Source organism: Anopheles arabiensis, chromosome 3, assembly GCF_016920715.1.
Source record: "Anopheles arabiensis isolate DONGOLA chromosome 3, AaraD3, whole genome shotgun sequence".
Classification (NCBI taxonomy): domain Eukaryota; kingdom Metazoa; phylum Arthropoda; class Insecta; order Diptera; family Culicidae; genus Anopheles; species Anopheles arabiensis.
This window is the reverse complement of record NC_053518.1, coordinates 18294393-18318356: the sequence shown is the minus strand read 5'-3', so window position 1 is coordinate 18318356 and position 23964 is coordinate 18294393. Positions and strand designations below refer to the sequence as shown.

The window sequence follows — 23964 nt, the reverse complement described above, 5'->3', positions numbered from 1 at the left end:
TTCCTTTTCGTACAAATAGTTTATTTTCCGTGTTTGTGTGTTATGGTTGTTGTTCTTCTTGCTCCTGTGATATGTATTGTTCGTGTACATTGTAGTCGTTACCATGTGATGATGTGGACACGTTTTCGCAATGCTCAATGGCGTTCCTACAATCATATTCCTCTAAAACTGAAACACGATCGCTCACCCACCCCCAAGTACTATTCCGCGTGATGTGAATGTATTTACACGACCAAAACCGAAAGCAAGAGAAAACGAATGGGAATGATTATGCTGCTTATGCTTGTCGGTATATGCGCTGCATATGTGCACTTCGAACCGTGCAACGGCGATGATGTGCGTTTGTTTCCGTTTGGGAGAAATGTGCTGTTGTTTAGAGTGTGCAACTGCATCTCTCGCTGTCTCTTTTTGAACGTGTAATTTCTTTTAAAATAAAGCTTTCCCACCCGCACAAACGAAACACTACCATTCAACGGAACAAAAAAGGACTAACTACCAAAAATCAACAAACCACTAACAACTGTTCGAAACCGTACGAACAAAGTCCCCAACTCTGCGTCTGCGTTGTGAGTGTCGGTGAGTTGTGTCTCGCGTACTAACTAACGTACGTTAAATAGAACCGTAAGTTGGACGTTGATTTCATCGACGTATTTTGTAAAACGTAAGGTGGAAGATAATTATAATAAAATTACTAAAAAACCGACGGAAACGACTGCTCCCGTCCACGTCCCACGGCCAGGGGACACTATCCCATGGAAGGGCGGGGGGGCACAGTCTTACAGCTCGTCGTGCTTCGGTCCGGAGAACTCGTCGTGCGAGATGTAGCCGTTCTTGTCCTTGTCTTCGTGTTGGAAGATCTCCTCCACCAGCTTGTCGTGCTCGGCGATCATGTTCTTGATGTCCTCCGACTCCTGGCCCCCGTCGGCGGCGACCATCTGCTTCTTCAGGTACTCGCTCACCTCCTCGCGGCTCAGCTGCATGTCCTTGTTCTCGTCGATCTCCTTGAACACGTTGGTGGTTGGGGGCGAGTCGCCGATGTTGATCAGCTCGACGTCGAACACGAGGGTGGCACCGCCGGGGATGACGTTTCCGGCACCTCGGTCACCGTAGCCGAGCTCTGGCGGGATGGTCAGCATACGCTTCTCACCTGCAGGGGTTGAGCAAAAAGGGATGAGTTTGGTTGCAATATGGAGAATAAGACGATGAGGCTGATGCTGATGACTTACCGACGCACATGTCTGTCAGTCCCTGGTCCCATCCTTTGATAACCTGGCCGGCTCCGAGCTGGAACGTGAAAGGCTGGTCACGGTCGAAGCTGTAATAAGGAAAGAGAGACCGGAAATTAATAAGATTGCGTGAGGTCTTCTTTTTGTGTGGAAGAGGTAAAAATTCTACTGCAAATTGTGAAACTGATTAAGAAAATTTCACTTCAGATGTTGTAATTTGTGCAATAAAGGTTTTGTTTTATGCGCAATACAGTAGTTGTACTAAAAATTGCATAATTTTAGGCGGAATCAAGAATATCTCAAATCGTACCGACGCATGATGTACTATTATGTTGTATGAGCTATGTATTGTTAATATAATTGATAAATACCGACTCTTCCATTGAACAATCGGCCCAATGTTATTAATATTCTACACTTTTGGCCAAAGAAAACATCAAAACAAGAAGACTGAGCTAGTGAAACTCACATTGTAGCGATAATAAATGAAATAATTACACGTAAGCCCACGAACCAACACGACCTAGTATCACGCTAAATCAACTTCAAACACTGTCCGTTGATAGGAAAATTACATAAAATTTACCATTGTGCTCTTTTCCTCCCAAAACATTTGGTTCCAATAATTAAACAATGGCGAAAAGATGGAGAAACCCCAAATCCTTAGCTCTCTTCCTCCGTTTCTCACGCTCAGTCGTTTCCCGCCACGTGGTAAAGCTTAAATGTTATTTTTGTAATTAAAAGCAAATATTAACACATGCCACTTCCTTTCTTGGCGATGTTTTCCCAGCCTCCGAAGCGGAAAAGGGTGTAATCGATACGGAATAAGGACGCTCTCACACCTTTAACTGACACGTCGGTAGGTGTGTTTTAACCCAGAAGGAGCCAAAATAAATCGGAAAGATTCGTTGGTGGAAAGTTGAAATAAGAATTCCAAGCCCCGAACGGTAGAACGAACAGCTTTCTGAACCGTCTGAAAAGCGGAAAGCACTTTTTCAAACCACGTTGGTGCAAAATAAAACTCTTGCTCACATTTTACACCAATTGATGTGTGCTGCCTACAAGTGTGTATGTATGCGAGCGAAAAAACCTGCCACCTCCCCCTGACATGTTGATTGGGATCGAAGGGAACAGGTTCGGCAAAACTGTTAGCATTAATAATTGAGCAGTGGTTCGATTGGTTTTTAGTTTCGGGTTTGGCCGTAGCGAAAACACTTCTTGCATCCCGATACACCCGGAGCGGCGGCCACGGTGATAATAATATCCGTGAGGTTTCGCCCCATCCTCTTGCCCTTCCGGCGGGTGCAATCTCCCGGCAGTCCATTTATATCGTCTTCTCGTCGTTCGACAGGATGTTTCGCTGTTTTTTTTCTTTGCACACTTTCATACACTCAGCAACTATTCGGACGGAAGGGTTACAGCGTCGATCCGGAATCGCTACTGGGAAAGGAAATGTTTCCAGCCCCTAGGGGAGGAAAGAAATTCTTCTCGATTTATTTGATGTGAGTTGGTGAGGCCATTTGAAAAACAAATCGACCCACGAGAGGGAGATAGAGAGTAAGAGCAGCATTCCCTCCCGAACTGGACCGGAACTGCACCGTGCCATCAAATCACTTTGCGTGAAAGCGTGTGTACAGTCCTTTTTCGCGCGTCGAGTCACCACTTTGTGAAAGTATTGGAGGACTGGGAGAACCACCGCCCGGGAGAGGCTTTAGCCACCCTTTAACCCCAGTACACACAGTTGTAAATAGTGCAGCTCTGCAGCTGGACGGAACGGTTGCGCGTGTTTGATAGCTCGAAGCAAAAACAAATAACTTTCGCAAACGAATTATCCAAGTCTTAAGCCCGGGCCGAGCGGACTTTAAGACCTTTCCGATCCCTACGGGGCCGAGCCATCTCTTAAGCGAGCATCGGAAGTGTTGCGGAGGCTACGATTACGGCTGCCACTGCTGGTGGAGAATATCTAAATTTTTTTAAACCCCTTCGCACCACTTCCCAGTTTCGCTGACATTGGAGACGATTGGACCGGGGTTTGTTGGGCTGCAGGAGTCAGTGCAGACGGGAGCGAGTAGGTTTGAGGTATCTTATGATGGTCCAGCTGGTGTTTCGACGTGGTACGTGGAATTATTCACCGGAATGGTGGTGTAATAAAATCAAATAATCATGACTCCCCGGCAGTTGGTGCACTGCAACACGGAGGAGGGTCCGGGCTCAAAAATGGGGCTTGAAATGGGGCTGGCACAAAACTTTACTTTAATTTGTTTCGCCAGTCGGCGTCAGTAAACAGCTGACTGGAGGAGCCGTCCGGATTGATCTTTTTGAAGAAAAAAATCGATTTTAAAGCTTTTGTATTCCATCCAGATTCTTTGTTTGGTGCTGACACTGCTAGAAATACAATGTAAAGTGAGGTTGGATAATCAATATAATAGTAGTCTTGTTAGCAATAATTATTTATTTGAGCGAAAAGCTCTTTAAAATTCATATAGATTTAACTTAAATATTTAGTTGTAAATCATAACAATAAAGCAAGCTTCTATTACATCAAAAATAATAAAGTAAAATATGTTAATTTGATAATTATTAATGTTTAATTAATGTTATTTACAAATAAATTGCAAAGGTACTATTCCACTTAAAATTTAAAAAAATGTTTGAAAGACTTATTAGAGCATGCAGCTCTTCTGAAAACCATAAATTATTTTTAAAAAAAATCTACAAAATGTGTCTAAATTTAGTATTGATACATACAAAATATGATCTCTATGACTTGAAGCTCTCCATTTTTAACATAATTTACTTCATTGTGAGAAGCATTATTTACTATTTATAAATATTCATTACATTAAATTGTTAAAAAAGGAAAAGAAAGGAAACAAAGCAAACTGTTTCAAATGACCAAAAAACTCAATGTATCTTCGACTTTCACTGTCTGGTATCATGCAGTGAATCATCACGAGCGAACTACAGGAAAGGCGACCCCTATGACGTCGACAATTAGCCACTCACGGGTTTGATCTATATTTGTTCATCCCTTATCAGTGAACGTACCCATCATTAGTATGTTGGAGCCACTCGCTAAACGATATGCAACCCTCTTCCATCCTTTTCCCACTTTGAGGGAAACCCTTTGATGGTGCATTCCGCCTAACCGTGCGTTGACAGAAATTAGTAGTTTGCATTATTTATGAGCACCGAGCATGGCATATAAGGGCACGACTTTTCGCCTCGCTGTTACACTTTTCTCCAACGCGTTGCTGTTTTATTTACCCTGCTTGACTCTCTAACGGTACCTGGATGGTGGGGAGCGAGACAAGAACTGGGCCACCAGACGGGCAATATAGTGTCGTTTTGCGGGCTGTTCTGTTGATGCTAATCGAAGGAAAACGCCAGCTTGCGCTACGATTTCTTCATCTTCCATTGCTTTCCGGGTTAGTCACGCGGTTCATTTGCGAATGGATTCCGTTGTTGTTATTCTTCGGCATTTAAAAAGCTAAAAAGTCCACGCTGATAAGAACGAATGAAACTTGTCATACGTGGTTGGCTAAAATGCGACAAAAATCAAGCATCGTGGCACATTTTTTTTTGCTGAGGGTTGCTGAAGCAACGCAACCGCTGCTCTTCCGGCAAGAAAGAACAGCAAAGGCAATGGCGGAGTGCGACACAACCCGTTATGTTTGCGCGAGAATGTACGACTGTTGGCGCGGTGTTGCTGATGATGCGTACGTGAATCGCAGAAAAAAGTGCACGACAACCACGACGACGTGACGGGTTGACCGTGGTTACGCAACGGTTTGTGTCATGGAACCGGTTTGAAGGGTTTGGAACGATCGCGAATATATTTGCAGTCCAGCTGCTACGTAATGGTACGGTGCTCATCTTTTGGTCATCCATTTGGATGCATACAATTGTGGTGGTGGTGGTTGATGGAAAGAATTGTGGACGAAGCATTGCATTGAGTACGAACGATACTCAAATTGTTGGGGTACCCTAGCAAATGGTTGAATTATTGAATAAATAGATAAGAATAGAGGAATCTTCAGAATAATGGAAGCATGTTGTATCATATTCAGGTTGTGAAAGTATCTTCAGTGTAATTGATAAGGCACAAGACGTACTTTTGAGCTATAATTTACAGTTTTTGTAAGCCTTGTCATCAAAATGGGGTTACAAGAAGACATAATGTTCACTGTTCTGCCATATCGTGTTAAATATCTAGCGAAGTAAGCTATTTTACAGCTGACATTTATTACACGTGAAATATTTGACAGATAGCAGACCTCACCACATCCAGCAGATGAGAAACGTAAACAAATGAAAAAGCGCAAGTAAATCATTCCAAGATCTTTAATGTCAAGCCTTTCGTTAATTCTCGGTCAATAGTTCATGTATTCTTCAATTATGTGATTGTTCTGCTTGAAAAGATACTTAATTATTGAATGAACATCAAAAGCAGAAGTTGTATATCTCCTAACCCAGCGGTCGGCAAAGTCCGGCCCGCGGGCCAAATGCGGCCCGCCACACCATCCAATCCGGCCCGCGAAAGGATTTGACTGATTTTGAAAGATGGGAAGAAACGATTCGTACACAAATTACTGAAGATGTTTTAGTATACCATATTCAACCATCGTACTTTTTCAACCTTTAATTAAAGTACTATGGAATGACGGACCGTTCAGTATGTTCAAGCTCGAGGTCATTATCCCCATTACTTTTGCATGATAATGTAAAAAACTTTAAAACTATAAAGTGCAGTTTGTCGCCTGTGCTTTGTGACTTGTCGGAGCTGGTTTTAATTAAACTTTACAAGTTTCAATCAACCATGGTTTGTGGTTCGATTTGCACCGCCACTGTGTACCTGATAACGACTGTGACGAAAATATGCCATTTTCGGCTGGTTGTAGAAAAAAAAAACTAGAAAAGATAATTTCTTTACTTTTACATCTGTTGAAAGGGAATTATTTCAGATTACTTGCACAAATAAGTTAAAGACTTTGCGAAATGCTTTTCGTTTCGTAATTTTCACCATGGTGGACCAAGACATGCATGATTTAATTTCTACCTTCGATTTTCATCAATTCCTCCTAAGTTTTTGCTACAATTTTTTTTAATTTTACAAAGAGTTTTTGCATCACGTTGGTGTAGAAAAAAATCGATGGGACACAGGTGACGGATGTTGGACCAGTTTGCGGACTAGGGTGTTATATCGAAATTCTGTCGAAATTCACCTGCAATGATTGCATTGAGTTTTCGCGTAATTGTTTGCCACTACGAAGCCAGTGGAAGCGATTTCTAATTCCTGATCTGTTTATTCATGTTTCCCAGGTATTATATTACTGTTTGGTGGGTTGCATCGATATCCCGGTCCAGCAAACGCAGTAATGTAGCCACTTATCCCTCTGTCTTCATTTCAGCTTCCTTTGAAACCTCAAAAATGAACCCGAGCTTTTTTCGATGATTTGATTGTTGCCTAATAGTGCCAAGATGTTGGCGACCAAAATGCCAAAACGGGTATATACGACGTCCACAAACTTCCGCACGGAGTCCATTTTGGACGTTACGGGGTGCCATTCTTTGATCACGCTCGCTTTTGATTCACTTTTTTTACCATCATGGTTAGAGTTCTACTGATAGAGGTGTCAAATTTTGTCTGCTAACTAATGGGATACTACTACTGAAAGTTAAATTAACGTTTTGTTAGTGCAGGTTAAGATAAACCCATGAAAAATCGACAATTGTTGTCCATTTTTTAATGCAACCGTTATGTAATATTAACATTATTTTATCACCACAATAAGACTATCGAAATGAAGGTCGCATACAAAATTTTATGATTTGTATTTTTGTATATTACTTTTTACTTATACCAAACCATACTTGGAAGACACACCAGAACCATGCTTGGATGACACAATTATAGGAAAACAGCAATAATACCAATCGCATTGCTTGATATAATTAACCAATTATTTTGTTTCTAAAATTATATAATGTAATAATTAAACCACAATAACAGAAAAACCGCATTCTCCTGGCCCGCGGCTTTAGATCATTTACTAAATTTGGCCCTTTGCCTCAAAAGTTTGCCGACCGCTGTCCTAACCCATTAACGTCTCCTGTCATTTTGGTGAGGTTATCACTCGGTGTGAGAGTTTTCGCGCATACCAGATAAAGAATGAACTTGTGGCACCTAAGAGCTATTCAAATTTACATTTCACGGTTTTAGCCATTTTTGTTTACAAAGCTTACATACTTGCAAGTTCGTCGTTTCTTTCTCAAAGATTCTTACTGTACTGTTTTTGTTTGAATGTTTTCTTGTCCATTTTGAGATAATATCAAAGTTCTACGCGCTTTATTTTCTTATTATAAGAAGCAAATCTCTTTCTTTGCTTTTTTACGCTTTTTGGTAAAAAAGTTACCTTTTTCTTATATTTTGTGTCTAATATTTACAAATCAATTTAGTTAACCTTTTTATACAATTTCCTCATACTTTAGAACTTCATTTTTCGATTTTAGAACATTTTTTCAATTCTGTTTCATCTGTTTGTTTTCTCCTTCGGCATTAAAGTGTTTGCTTAAAATGCATGATTACCTTATACTTTAAATTAGACCTGCCATATTTGAGGAGTTTTCCCCCGTTCCCTGAAGGATGAAGCTTTCTTCCCCCAAACAAATGTTGCGCTTGGAAAAACATGAAAAATGACATTCATAAACAAATGCTACCGGTCCCTGGGAGCTTACCGCACATACTGCCAGCCAAAGGTTGACAATGTCTACATTATCTCGCTCAAGAAATGTGTCATCGAGCCGAGCTCGACAGCGTGGGTGACAGTGTCTTCCACTCTAGCATCCCGGCACAGCCCGATGTTTCTGCCGGAATGAACCCTGTCTGCTCGTGTACCGAGGCACGGAAATACCCTGTTGGCCAGGAATCATATGTAAACCAGAGCCACCACATCCACCAAAAAAACAAGGTACATAGACAAGCCAAGCAATAGACTGTATGTCCCGGGCCTCACACAAACCGGAATTAGGAGGATCATTTTTCGACCAAATCCTTCCCGAAGCACGCTCCTTCGGCAAGACGTCGTGGCTCGCTTTGCGGTGTCGGTTGTCACCTTGGATGGGAGCAACAGGATTTATTCGTCGCCGTGGTTTCCTCCAGGAATTGTGCTCCACAATTTTGTGAAAGCGGAGAGGGCTGCAAGTGTTTTCTTCCCGGAATGCCCCAGTGGAATTTGGAGGAGTAGGAGCAGGAAAAATCGTTTCCCTAAGACACACTCCACGCAGGACGGTTCATCGTCGTCGTGTCATGTTGATTGAGGCAATTAAAAATCATCCACCAAATTAGGCGCCTCCTTCCGTCACTCCGTGGCTCCGGATAGCGGGATGACAGACGGCAAATGGTGGCAAATAAATGTCTGGCTGCTCCGGCTCCGGATGTACACAAAGACTAATTGTGGTCATCAGAAATTGTGTGGAGAAATTTCGCACACGTCACCCGGGCCGAGCTAGGCCGTCCGATTCGGGGTGATTTAAGTGTGAAAACGGGGGGAATAAAAAAATAAGAATTATATAATCTTCCTTTGGCGGCGCAGTGCAGTAAAGCTGCGGTGAGTGGGCATTTGATGGCACTTTCGACCCGTGCTGGAATGATCTTGAACCGTCCCAGTTTTGTTGTAATGTGATGGAGAATGTAAAAATAGACAGGTGAAAGTTGTGAATGAACCATATTCGGGAGAGGAGACTCTTTGTGTTTTTGTTGTTGTGCAGGAGAGGGAATTGAGGGTAAGTCGTTCGCGTAGGTCACAGGTAAATCAAGACATTATGACTCCAAGCACATCCGGGTTGAAATTAAACGAATTGATTCATAACTGTACCGTACGAAAGGTAGCTTCTAGAGTCAATTGTAGCGATTCAAATCACACAACACCTGTTTGGCGTAGATTGAAGATGCTTTTTTTGCTGTAACAATATTGTGTCAAAGAGTTCCTTCCCCCGTTCAACCCCTGGAATCAACAAATATTCAAAACTGTCGCCATAAATATATCAATAACCATAGCCATAAAATAACGACACGAAAAATCCAACCGATCAAATTTATGTACCCCTTTGCAGGGTGCAAATGCAGCAAAAAGAATCAACAGAGCTTGTACCGGATGTTGCAAATTTGTTCTTAAAGATACGGCAAGGGAGTGAACAGAAAACACACATCCCGCACCACCGTGGGGCTTTGTTTTACGACGCAATTGACGTTCGTTTTTGCCCATTTCGGTAGACTGTGGGATGACATAAAAACTATGTATGTTGTGTGGTACTCACGGAAGTACTGTTCAGAATACTAGCGCACAGGGTTAAAGGTAAGTACCAAGGAAGAGCACAACAGTACAACGGAGGCTGTTGCTTTAAGTAACCAAGGATCCCAGGTCAGCGTTACATTATTTACGTTTATGATTTGGTTGTATATTTTGCAAAAGGATTCTTCCGTCTGGTGGACCTTGTATCATTGAGCACAAAATGGTCAGTGTTTTTAACAAGGGCTTGAAGAATGATGTAAATTTTAATACAAAATATCACATATAATATTTTATATTTTAATATAAAATTTTAAAATATCAGATGCTGTAGCTTCTGAAGCCATTTCCTCCGATGCTCTCATCAAATTTTTAGTTTTGAATTATATTTTAAGTCTTTAGATTGATGATACTTTAGAGCCTAAAATACACCTTTAACATAATAAGCTGTCTCAATCATTGCTTCATGTATGATACTCCATTGATTAATAATTGAATGAACACTTGTACAACATGTAAACAAAAATTTAAATTTTAAAAGGCCCTTGGTTCATCTGTGGTCACATATAAAACTAATAAATTTTAGTATTGGTTGATTTAATCATCATAAACCTCACAGGAAAAAGAGATATAAGGATATAGAGGTAAATTGTCTAAAGTTACACACTCTGGTCACATGATGTATAAACTAGTAATATAGAAGATCAACTTGAATAAGATATAAAAAAGAGAAATGAATGTACAGTTACAGTCATTCAATTACAAAATACAATGCTTTTTGTACCAATATTTGCAAAAATAACCATTGTAACACAGTTTCTCAATTAAGTTAACCTTTAATTCAGTTTCCTAACCTACTAATTCAGTACAGCTGTACCATTAAGTAAAGTTTCGTTGAATTAAAATTCTAAAAGCCCGTTCAAAACATAACGAAAAACTTGTTTCCCAACCGATCCGTCGCCTATTCGATCGATCAAATCGCTGTAGCGACTAAAACTTTTATCGCCCTCAACAACCTCCACACAATTGTGTGACCAGGAAAGTGAAGGGGAAAGTGTCGCCAAACTTTGTACCCTGTTGACAGCCCTGTTCAAATGGCAGGCAAGGGAGCGACTGTTTTGCTTTCTTTGTGCTGTGTTTTATTTGCACTCTCGCGTTTATCTTCGCCAAGATGACAGGGAGCGATACTGCTGCAGCTGCTTTTTTGCGCTAGTATGACGCTAGAACACGCGAGCAGATGCCGCGTGAACTTGGGCACCCGTGGACAGTGTGATCTCTGCGTCGACAGTCGATACGTCAGCAGCCGACAAGCATGCAGTATCTGTTTAAAAATTTATCAACCGAATTTGGATGGCGTTGGGTGTTTTCCCTCCCTTTTCTTTCCTTATAAAAACACGTTGGACCACAGCTGTAAGATTTGTTTGTATGAAAACAGAGAACATGTTCGGTACAGTACACGTTCCGTGGAATAGTTGTACTGCTCCAAAATGAGAACTGTGAGTGTGTGTGTGCTCTTACTTGAATTTTACGATGCCATCGTTCCCGAATTCCAAGACCCAACCCAGGGTTTCATTTCTTTTCCTGTGCTCATTTGAACCCTTTCCTCGAAGGCACCACCATTGCCTTTGGGTTGATACATTATGCATCGAGGCAGGAGTAGCGCAGCACATGAGGCTTTCGCTTGACTACTTCATCAAAATCGTTTAGATTTATCTCACCTACATGTCAGGAATACGCTTATCGATCAGGGGAAGTTTTAAGAGTTGATTAAAAAAAGGAGAAGCACAAACCCTTTTTTGTGTAAGAAAAATTGGAAAGTAGGCCGAAACTCTTAAAGAGGCTTCTTTAAAAAAAAAAGGTGAAGAATTTTAACACTTTGAAACAAGCATCATGTTAAAGAGCTTTGGTTTCACACTGTGCCAATATTATAGCATGTAAATGTGGTATAAAATTACACCTTCGCGTCCTCGCCGAGAATTCGCGAAGCATTACGGTATGGTAACGCGTCCCCCAGCGGGTGCCTTCGTTCGTTCCAACCAATTGCGAATTGTTGATGGCAATGGAAACAAATACCGACACATTCGGCTAGGAGAATCGCCTCCCTGTACTGCTAAAGCTCCCACATTTATTCGCGCCCAGGATTTGGAGGTTTTGCTTCCGTAATCCCTTCGACCGTGTGTGCGCGTTGCAATTTTAGGAGTAAAACCGGTTCGGTTTGGGTTACTTTTTGAGGGGCTGGAGATCCCATGGACTCCCAACTGCTCTTATGAAAACGAGACAAGTGTAGTCATACATATTAGATTTTTTGCATGAATATCTGATTTATCCAATTGTTTTTATCCACAGCCGTTGCGAAATTTCCTCCCCATTCATTGCTCTAGCTACGCCGTGCGGTTGTTGTGTGCAAAATTGTTACCTCCCCCCTGCAATGTAGACTACGAAGTGCAATGCAAAAAAGATAGGTTTAGGCGATGGAGCAGGATCTCTTCCCACGAAGAGAGATAAAATTGCTTGAAACAACAACGCGCGCACTTCAGCTACGGTACGGGAGCAAAAGTTTCAACCTCGGGACGAACCGCCCCGAAGTAGTGCTCGAACACGGTCGCATAGCACATGTATGAGCATCCTTGAGTGGCCGATTAAAGGGATTTACCGGAAAAGCGAGCTGGCAAACAAGCAAGCATGCAAACTCCTACGGATAACGTGTAACGGGCCTATACGGCAGGACCACGGTACAAGGTAGCAAGCACAAAGGTTGTGTGGCAAACGTGCACACGAGAAGCGAGATCAAATGGGAAACAAATTTCCCACTCATAAAACATTTTCCACCTCCAGTGCATGAATCTCGTGGCACGGTGTTTTGAAGCGGTTGAAAATTTTATAATGATGTTATGACGACATCCTGTGGACGGGACGGGAAGTGTGTGAAGAGCAGAGAGGCGCCATAAGAACGCTTAATTTATCACTTTTCCTCCGTTAGTGTGGTGGAATCGTTCTGTGGCGTAGAGAAGCAGGAAGCTCAAATAATAACGCACACATCCTAACTCCATCACGTGAGCGTTTTGAGTGGTATGAGTGGTAAAAATTCATAACAAAATCCCCTTCAGCATCCTCATCAAGACGGTTGATGACATATTGCTACCCTTTGACTGAGGAGATTCTTTTCCTATCTCTTGCTCTCGTGGTATGACCACGCGGCTAGACGAGCGCTGCCCGACCTACACGCAGCGGAGCGTAAAGTGTCTTTTCATAAAAATTGAAACTTTCTACGATGCAAAAGCAGCATTTTTATAGTCGTCCTTTCGGTGTGATAAGATGCAAGACACCACACAGAAGAAAAGGCGGGCAAAGACAGAGGTGGTACACAGGGTGGGTGGATACTGCTCCTAGACACGCCACAGGCCAGTCACAATATTTCCGGAAATTAGCTCGATAGAATGTCATTACGGCTCCTGTCAGCGGTGGTGGCTTCTTATGAGCCCTTCGCATGGCACGCTTATCTTGCAGTTGGCGGCAAACGCTGGTCTGCCTTCTTTTGAGATTTATTAACTTTGCTGTGCTTGCCGTGCAGCTCGACCAGAATGACCCGATTATGTTTCAATTTGTCGCTACTTGCAGTTGCAGCTATAAAGGTAAACGGGGGAAGGCGTAAGATTACGGTCATAACACTTGAGGTAGTCCTTAGAGGAGATGGTTTCAAAGACAAGGATGAAACAATATAGTTTTAATTGCGTTTAGAAGAGACAATTGTATCTATGTTTACGTATACAATAATTTAAGGACAGCTAAAAAGGTTGGTTTTGTTAAAAAATTACTTCACTTTGTTTCGTATTTATAAGTTTTAGATGTCTCTTAGATAGTTTAAAAGTATAAGATATCCCTTGTTTAAAGTCTAAAGGTAATGTAAGTTTTGGATAGTTTTTGGCGTGTAAAAAAGAGAGAGTGTTAAGTTTTAAGAGAGTTCCTTAGAGTCAAAAAGAGTTCTTAAAAATAATAAAAAATAGTTCCACTAAAATAACAGTTTTATTTAGCTTTTTAAGGGTTCTTTTTTATCAATATATTCAGTTGTTGAAGTGCTGAATTATCTATTGAGGAGTTCCATTATCACATAAAATGTATACTACAACACTTTGATTCATAATTATTCAATCTTCAATTCCATTTTAAAATTGTTATCCATGGCTAAACATACTTGTTTATGTTCATATATAAGGTTTACTCGTGATTTAAATTTAAATAAAATCGTTAACCTGAAAATTACACTTAAATTGGAGCATTCCTGGCATAACGCATACCGAGTCCTGATTGATTGAATTCACCTCGGAGCTCCCAGTGCTGCTTTGCATCTCTCATGTCTACCCTCCCAGCAGCAACAATGCGCCCTTGTATGTTATCCAAATTTCTTACCCAATGCTCCCATACGTGCACATCAATGGAAGCAGTGATTTTCCGGCATTACATCAGCAATCACTCACGTTTCTCGTTACTCTCCCTTTCAGCCCGACAATCAAACTCATTCCCACCGATGGGACTTTGGTGGCAAGCAAACAAAAAAAACCTCTCTTTTGCCCCGAACGTGTGCAAAAGTCCTTAATTTAGTTCGCTTTTCTTGCCGTTCCCTTTGAAGAGAAGAAAAATCCCAAACAAGTGCTTTAGCTCCATCGATACTAAACGGGGAGCTTCTGCAGCATTGATGGGACGCAAAGGTACAATGTCCTGTTAGTAAACGATCGTGCAACGAGCAGCATATCCCCGAACAATTCCGGCTTCGTAGCGCAGAAAGAATCTCGGAACAGCGCGATCTGCTTCATAATTGATGAGATTGAAGTTCATCTTTCAGGCCTTCGGTGCGTCTTTTCTCTGCTCCTCAGCTAACGCTGTCTCCTGACCTCTTTTTTCGTTTTTTTTTTCTCCTACGCAACGGCGTTGAGGGGTTGTATATGACAAAACTTGATATCCTGATGTGAGACCATTCGTCCCCGAGGACGATAAAACATATGCGAGCCCCGAGGAAAGAGGCACATGCCATGGCTGTGTAACCTACACTGAAACCATCCGTCCGACCACACCGGGCAACTGAGCAAAGTTGTGCAACGAGCCTTGCTGCAATATTATGTCCCATTTTCCGGGCTCTTTAGCAATGTTGAAGCGCCAGCTTTGAGCCGTGCAGGAAGAAGCATCTTCCCCTTTCCAGCGTAGCTTTGGTAGACAAACTTGCTTCCCGCTTTGAGGATGATCATGTTCTTACCAACTGGTTAGTAGTGGTTTTTCGCAATTTCCGTTCACTTTACGTACACGTTTGTGTGTGTATGTGTATTTTTGTTTCCCCATACTTGAGAAGATTTTTTCCTTCGCCGTTTTAACCGCTTTGCCGACCATCGTATCACGTCGGCTCGCTCGGAGGATTGTAGCGAACCAGTCAGCATACTACTGTTCGCGCCAGCAACATGAATAATAAACACGTTACACGGGCGGGTGACATTAAAGTGCTACTAAAATACCGCTTGTGTTACTTTGCTCGCCGTGTTCGTAAAAAAAGGGGGTGCTAGTGTACACTCACACCCAGCCAGGACATGGCGATCTTGTGCTGTGTGACGCGATTGACGGTGTGTCTTGTTTTTATGCTTCCGGGTACTAACGGGTACATTACCGGGTGAACTGTACAAACGACATTCTTTCGTGTTGCTCGCGAATAAGTCGGATTAATTTTCAAATTGACCATTGGGAGTGGGGTGAAACTGTTCTACAGGCTCCACTCTTTCAGTTTGCACACTTGGAGACCTCTCAGGTTTTTACAATAAATCTTACCGAACATAAGCGTGCGGTGGTAAAAGATGGTTGTTTTAAAAAGAGGAGCTTTTTTTTCTTTTCACTTGGGTGCTACATTAAGCTTAAGGTGCAAATGAGCCGGTTCAGTAAATAAAGATGACCTCTGGTAAGAGGTTCAGAGACTATTTGTGTTGATTGATGCTAGGAGTTAAAAAAGAATAAAGCTAGCTCAGCAAACATGTTTCGGTTGGAATTTAAAGGCTTCAGTTGACATTTTTCACTTGCAAGGAATCCACGTGTTTTCCGAATTTTCTATTCATTGATGTATGTTGATGACTAACCATTAGAATGCAGACAAATAAGGCAAACATGCAGTGAGAAATAAAAGAAATATGAGAAATAAGCGTAGTATTCATTTTTTACCCTTCAATGAACGCATGCATACCACGTGCGGTGTCGTATTTTGCTGGATAACGCAGTTCTTCCATGCAGAACATGAGCGGTATTAGGTTTTTTTTTTTACTTTAGGAGAGCAAAATTCATGCCTTCAATTGTATATTTGAGTTGTAGTAGGGTTTTGAGCACGAAAACAAAAATTAATTCTGCGCAAAGCAATTCACTTTTCAAAAATTTGAGAAGTAATAAATTACAATTAATCAAAAATTGGGGTGTGCAGTTGGGCAAAATTTGACAGAAGAATCTTAATAACTTCATTCGAAGCACGTTAGATTGCAGCATTTTTATATGCTTTTAAACAAATCCAGCTAGTGTAACAAGTCTAGAAGTACTTAAATAATAGAAATACTAGAGCATAGCTGTGATGTCAACGCTAAATTCAATTCCCAAGCAGGAATCAGTTTTTCATTTATTCAAATGTATGTACAATCAAATGATACTATTGTGTTCTTTAAATACCTTCAAAATACAAAGAGAGACAGATAAGTCGCTTGTAACTAAAACAAATCAATAGCATACAAATTGATATCCTCAAACCGTAAAATTTGAAAATTATGAATCAATACCAAAGTTTAATTTCCATATTAAAAATACATGAGTCATGTGGTGTTCCTTCCAACAAATACTGAACAATTCGCTGAACCTCGTAAGTCAAGCACTGTGTAACTAGGAAAAGGACTGTTTGAAAAAATTATGCAATAAAAATATTGCAATTATTTAACATAACTGCACATCAAACTTAAGCTACAGAAACTCTTTACAATATGCATATTATCACGCGCATGATCATCGGTTACATTCACTGCACTGAGGCTCCATCAAACAAGCCTAATACCTTCCAAAGGGTAAACCACTGTCAGCTGTCAGAGGGCCAACGAGCCGTACATTTTTGTTCAAAAAATAACATCATTCACTGTGTGGAGCTACCCCATCGGGTGCTAATGAAGGTGCTCGTATCAGATAATCCACCCAACCATATCGGTGATGTAAAAGCGCGCCCGCCGTTGCTGTTTACACCTTACCAGGAGCATTACATGGAAACGTGTGTGCACAGTGCTTAACAATTAAACAAACCCATTTTTTTTCTATTCAATCCCAAAGGAGGCGGAACGATTGTTTCCCCATTCCGGCGCGTCTGGTCGGGGCAAATATCCGCTTAAAGTGCGCAACCAATGCAGTTTCGGTTAGACGCCAATAACCGGCATGCAACAGAGGTATGCTCATCGTGTTTGTTTTTTGTGTGTGTGCCTCCGCACTCTCTTCTTTCTTCGGCGCTGCATTGTTAGACGTTTGAACAGTAGTTCCCACGTGTTTCCCACTGGTGGCGGGAAATAAAACCCATGCATTTCACTTCCCTTTTCCATTTCGAAGGGCAGATGCCTTCCTGCATCACGAAGCAAACAGTGACTTCGTGATTATGGCTTTCTATTTCAAAGCACTCTCCCTGTCCCTCTCTCTCTTTGTCTACTAACAACCGTCGGGGAGCATCGTGCCCGCCTTCCGGCACGATTTAATCCACGCGACCTCTGTGGTAGCAGCACCAAAATGCTATACTTTAGTATGTCCTATGCAATAGTAAGAAGGAAGCTAAATAACAAAAAAAAGCTAACCAACTTTCTATCTTCATTTGGTGGAATGTCCGTTTTTTTTTTGCACAAAACGGAAGCTCCACTTGCACAATTTCTATGTTTGTTCAAGTGTGGCGTTTTGCCCCTAAAAAAGTGACAGTTCTCTTGCTTTTGTTTTTGTTCGTTGCGTTAATCACGATGTAAAACACGTCACCAGGTGCGTCTGCTGGCGCCACCATGCCGTGAAACCTTTTCAAAACGCTTGTCCTGTTAAACACGAAAACGATGTGGAAGTGAAAGTACTCAGTATCAGTACACCGCGTCCGTGGCAGTAACAGTAAAAAAAAAAAACCCCCACACACACACACATTCCCTAATTCTTCAGCGCAAACCGCAGCCGGGCGGTCCAGGCACACATAATCGTTAGACGATTTGTAGGAGATTGCCCTCGGGACCACCGCTCCTCAGGACCGATAGGTGTTTGGGTCGCGCACTTTACGTAATATACGCGCACCGACCGATGGCACTAAAACGCAGCGTGAAACGCAGCGATAAAAATACCTTCACCGTTTTGCTGCACTTCGATGTGCGGGATGCGTGAAGACTCTTCAATTATTCGGCCAGCGATGATAGTTTGAATAATTGAACGGTAGGCTCGGGTGCGTCTTGGTTGGGTTTTGCCAAAGCTTGCTAGTGTCGTTAGGATCGTTTCAAATCGTTATGCATTCAACGTGGATAAGATGTATTATGCATAGCAGGCATTGCAAAAAAAAAGCGCTCCAAACTCACGGTAAGCGATCGGTGATTACTTCTGGCGCATTAACGATGCGTCGCCACTGCAAAAAGATCTTTCGATGCCTCTTTTCGTACAAGTGAAAACCAAAATGTTGGCCTTCATCTCAGTAATTAACGCTTGGCACCATGACGCGATTATAAACAAAAAACCGGCTTTTGTGAGTGAAGATGGGCTTAATGACACCAAAGGTACGCCGAAACAATGTTTCAATATGGCTCATGTACTTGAAATTGATGGGAACGATTTGATGTGATCACTAAACACGAACCAATCTTCATGGTTTTGTGGTTGCATCTGGCACGTGATGAGCATTAAATGATGAGAAAGTTTGTCCTCGGATGATGAAACACGAAAGAGTGTCGTTTTTAGTGCGAAACAACAGTGTGTTTGAGTGAAGAGCGCCTTACTTACTTGCATCAACCATTACTTTCCCCGTATTCAATGTTTTAAAGCATCGTAGAAAGGGTTTTCGTTCGATAAGTTGTCACAAACAGTTTTGGATTTGGAAGTAAAACTCCTTTTCCCTTTCTTTTTAATCGTTCAGTCATCGACAGCTCATCAAGCACGCTTCAGTTCAAGCTCGATTACAAACTGTAACTAATTCGCAGTATTGTGCTAACCTCTTTCCCTCAGAACGACCTGCTGTCATTTGCAGGCTCTTCTACATCAGATCAGTGTTACGGTGTCATCCCCTCTCCGTAACAATACACAATCGCTGTCTCGCTTCGGCTTCAGTTCGTTCTTTCGATGCAGCACAGAATGCAAATAGCACCGGACACGACAGCCACCGTATCGGAAGTGCTTTTCCGTTTGCCACCCGAAAGATGAACCTGTGCCCAAATTGATTCCCCCATCATCCCATACCCCTTGCTTGCCAGTGAGTCTCTCCGGAAAAATCAGTCACTCAAGAAACGGTGGTATTATTCCCACATAAATCTGCAAACCCACGAAGCATCAAAACGCTCCGGCAGCTACACGGTCTTATATGGCCAAAGTCTCGCGGAGGGGTTGTCGTAAATCGTTTTACTGATGGTGCGTACCGGGCGCGGGCGAAAAAATACGCTCCCGCCTTGGCCGATTCCTCAAGGGCTGTTGCTCATTCATAAATGATGAGGCCAAATCGCTCATGTTCGTGACAAAGGGGAAGGTTCTTACGAGATGCGTTTGATGCGGTAGGTAAGATAATTGCTTAGAAGATTGAGGTTTTTACGAAAAATGCTTTGAATAACATGGCAAAAAGAATGAAAAATTGTGAGAAAACTATTTATGTATAATTGAACATATATAATTTTAAATTAAACAACTTATTGACCGTAATGCACGCAGCTACCTTTAATCAAACCAATTAATCTGAACAATTCTCGTCTCGATGTTACCATAAATCAAAAACATCCTGATAAACATCACAAATAATTCCCCAGCATACAAACAGCTTCAGCCGAGCACAATGTTCGGTTGGCCGACTCATCAGCTGCATAAAGATCGCCAAACCACCCCGACCCAGACACGCTGTAGCCGTACGCAATGCGGTTTTCCATTCAGCAACTACGCAGCAACGTCACGTGTGAAAAGCTTTATTGAGAGATTGGTAATTTATGGAAAATTGTAGAATGTATTGCCCTTGCCTGTCCTCACACACGCGCACACTGCATTCGACCGGTTGGGACGTAAAAGCGATGTAAAACCGTTGGTCACGAGGAAAAGTGAGTGACAAAATGCGTCTGCTGTGGCACCTATTGACACCTCTCACCGTTGGCTGACCGTTGGGGACCGAAAAATGGGACCGCCGACGGATTATCAGTTGAATGTTACCATGTCAACCCCTTCGCGTCGGTGTGTGTGTTTTGTGCACAGAGAGAGAGTAGCATCAATTTTCCCTCAAATGCATCGGCGAACGCTGATAAGCCGCGCTTCAGTACGCCGTGCAACCGTACTGTTAAGGTTCACCATAATTAGACCATTCGGCGGAGGCCGTTTTAACACATTTCCACCACCATCAGCACCTACCTGGAGTCGAATTTGGTTCGGTCGGTCAGCTTGCCGGTGTAGTGCATCGTCAGCATGTCGCCGTTCTTCGACTTGACGGTGCAGCCCTCGGGCACGCTCACCACGTCCACCTTCAGCTTGGACTCGCAGATGGCCACCGCCACCAGGCACGACAGGACGATGAGTTTGGAAAGCATCTCTGCAAGGGAGAAAATAATGGACAATGGTAAAATCAATGGAATCGCGCGATAGGGAGGTAATTTAAAACAGGACAAATCATAATAGAAGTTTGGAGATTATGTTCACACTTTATGTGAATACTCAGGCTTAATTTTTCTCCTCACAATTATTTTTTTAGTTGTTTTCAGTTTTGAAACGGTTGATAATCAATTTTGTAGTTCAATAGATCAAAATTGTAGCTGGGCTAATAATAAAATAAATCTGCCATTTTCTGGTACACTTTGTTAACTTCTAACACTATTATATGTTCAATTGATGAAGAAATCTCTTCCAAAACCTTCTTCATCTTTATTCTTATAAGGAACGTTTGTTACCTATTCCTATTTTAATCCTATGTTAAAAGCCATACTTGTGGGAAATATATTTAATAGGAATAGTAACCAAACGTTCGAACAGAACAGCTCAGCATTTTACACATTTATAACAGTAGGATTTTACAATAAATGATAGATGCCTAAATGTACCATTCCACAAATAAGTTTGTTTCAAAGTATATTAGGAACAATAAAAAAACGAAACAAAACTAGATGAATCTACAGTGTATTTATATGACCAAATTGCTCAAATCTAAGCTTTACTAGCTACAATAAATTTGTAATTGTAGGTTATCGGTGAAATTACATTAATTATGTGTTAATTTCCATCAGTAATCTTTCACTTAGCAATATTACTCAAGTCTAAAGTTTCATGTTTGTGTATCAATTAAACTATTAACTTCGTTAATCTTCTTAAAATTTGATTTCATGGTCTTAATTACGTTTCTTTTTTAATAAACTGTTTTTGAAACGGTGAATCTCTTGTTGCACCTGGTATTTCTATTATTTCGAAATGTTTCGCGCAATCAGACACGATTCTTTACGTCCGCGCGTGCACTCCCTATCGTTATCGTATGTGAGTTGTGACCTTTTACACTCCTCCGCCTTGTGTGGTGCTGCGTTCCCCACACGATAAGAGCTTACGTAACGATCGCAGCAGTAAGGCAAATTAGAAGCAACAACACAAAAAATCCGCTAGCAAAAGCCAATAATCAAGCGATAAATGCAACGCAAATTTGACCTTGCACTTGCCCCCTCACATACACAGCAGGGGTGAACTGCAACAAACGATCGGTCCATGATCGTGACCGTGCAGTTGCCAGCGCACAATGTTTCTGCGTTGTGTCCCACTTTGCCCAGGTTCATTCTCATCCTCGCGCCTAAAAAGGGCACATGCATTCCCTTAACCTGGAATGTTGCATTCTACCAGTTGTGTACTAAAACACGAAAACAACTGGTGACCGCGTATTCTCTCCAGCACGATCACCTACTATGCACACCACGATCGTGTTTCTCCTTGTTCGTAGACATTAGACGGGGCTCGATAAACGATCGTCACCCTCTTTCCGTTTTATAACGGCATTTGAAAGCTAGCTCTTTGGCTGGCGTTGGTACAGCCCCTCATGGAAACACCTGGAACACGGTCGCTCCACTCATGTTGGCTGCCGCCGGTTTTCGGCATCTCCCGGGAAGGTGTTCGAAACGTTCACTTTTTTCCACTACCGCCCCAACCGGGCGTTGTTTTTTCTCCGTTCGGCAGAGAATGCCACCCATTTATCCGGTTTGCAGCGCCAAAACCGGATCTATTCCGGCGAGGATCCGGGAATGCGATTTCTCATGAACGATGTTTTTTGCGAACACTACTAACCTTTCGCTCGTTTTCGTTGCACTCTTTTTCTAACTAAACAGACACAGCACAGAAAATGAAAAAAAAAAAACAATTGCAATATCTAAGCGGAGCTTAATAGTGGAGAGCAAAAACTGAGGCCAAGCTTAACAACAAACAACACCACAAGCACGCACCGCAAGAATCCGACCGCGGCAAAGACCCGGTACTCGTGTGGAACAGAGCTGAGGACGCACTGAGCTGTACAAGAAGCGACGAGGTATAGGCGACCGCCGTCGACAGCGAGCAGATTGAAAGTAGTCCAGATTGCTCCCGGGCAGTAAACTTTCTTCGCGACTTATGCGCGCCGTCCTATCTCGGTGTGCGCCCCTGGAGGGGAGTAACAAACTCGCCTCCTTCCCCGGATACGTTTACTGTGCTTGCGGCACAGGGTTGCAGAGGGTGGTTGCAAGGGACCGGTTCATGCCGTACTTGCTTATGTTGCAACCACCACCACCACCAACGTCACAAATCGAGCCGTCTCGCTTTAACTCAAGCCAGCTTTTAGCTGCTTCTCATCTCGTCGTTTTGTTCATCTCGCTCGGCTCTATTTCGGTTTCACTCTCCCCCGAACAGACACACACCTAAACCTTCGCACGCACGCAAAAACATGCTGATAGGGAAAAGTGGCGATGACGTTTGCAGCCGCTAGACAGCCCGGTCCGAGGGCGAATTCTACAACTGCGCCACGTTGGAAGTAAACGTCCCGAAAGACGATCATCATGCGATTTGGAACGGTTCTTGGAACGTGGCACGTGGAGGTTAATTGTTCGACGAAAAATAGTTTGAGAATTTCTGTGATTACAAATTTCGACGTAAGAAGTCGCACACAGACACACACAGAGAGCACCTCTAAAGAACCAATCGCTGTTAACAACGTGTCCACGCTGTGTCGCCACAAATACCTTCAACTTTCAAAATCGGATCTAAGGAACAGAAAATCTTAACGAGCGCAACACTCTGGTCAGCTTCTACACAGCCGTACACTCACCTTTTTGCTTGCTGTGCGGTCTATCACTGTTCTACTACTAACTATTCCGTTCCGTTCCGTTCGAGCTCACACACCGACTGTACGGACGTTCGCACGGGTTAATACTTGTACGCTTCGGAACAAACCGCCACAATACACCAAAACACGCACGGTGAGCCGTCACAATACGACGGTGTGAGGGGAATTCCGAAAGCGGATATCTTGACACATGAAAATCAATTGTTTTGGGCCTTTTTTTGGGTGGTTTGATAACATTGTTTTGCATTTAAGGGACTGACTTGCGTGATTTTTCGTATTTTTCTTGAGTTTCGGTTAAGTCAATCTTTTTAGTATAAATAGAAAAAAATATCTTTAACATAATTTATTCATTTTTACATCATTGGATGTAATGAACTCAGTGCATAGGTGATTAAGAAAATGCTAAATTTTCAAAAATTGCAAAACAAATAAAGATAAAAGTTGAAACGTTCTCCCACTGTGTGCTGCGTGTTGGAATGTACGCATACCACCATTACACAGATTACAACGCGTTTGGGGTGGGTTTGTCGCGATTTGCTCGAATGAACACACTGTGTTACAGTGTGTGTGTGCCGTTTTGAATCAGATGATAATGTAAGGTGAACTTCTATCGAATATGTTTGTACATCTATTTTGGTAGTTCCCACATACAAATGAATAGGATTACGATTTACGTTTTATATTGTATTTTTTTAGTATGAGTTCTGTTTGGGATAGAATATTTTACTAAAAAATATAATGAAATATTTAAATATTTGCTTATGTTTATTAAGTACATAGCGTTGAATGAAGTGTTCCAATGAATTTTTTTTAAATAATTTAATAATTTTATATATATAATTTTTTGATATATAAAGACCGCCCTAAACCAAAATAAACAACTAACTTATATGGAAAAGTACCATTAAAAGACGTTTAATCA

At 42.0% G+C, this 23964-nt stretch overlaps 1 protein-coding gene across 3 annotated transcripts; it reads right to left on the bottom strand.

Moving 5' to 3' along the window:
• LOC120902538 (FK506-binding protein 2) lies at window positions 1–23157 on the bottom strand. 3 transcript variants are annotated; one of them, XM_040311370.1, is made up of 5 exons: window positions 22171–22302; window positions 22016–22048; window positions 20114–20291; window positions 1227–1315; window positions 1–1147 (listed from the first exon to the last, which is right to left on the bottom strand). In XM_040311370.1, the coding sequence occupies exons 3-5, from the start codon at window positions 20287–20289 to the stop codon at window positions 777–779; spliced, it is 636 nt and encodes a 211-aa protein (XP_040167304.1). In that variant the 5' UTR covers window positions 20290–20291; window positions 22016–22048; window positions 22171–22302; the 3' UTR covers window positions 1–776. The 3 variants fall into 3 exon arrangements, with proteins under 3 accessions (XP_040167304.1, XP_040167303.1, XP_040167305.1); XM_040311369.1 differs by lacking the exons at window positions 22016–22048; window positions 22171–22302 and adding an exon at window positions 23025–23157; XM_040311371.1 differs by lacking the exon at window positions 22016–22048.
• Window positions 23158–23964: the final 807 nt, after the last annotated feature.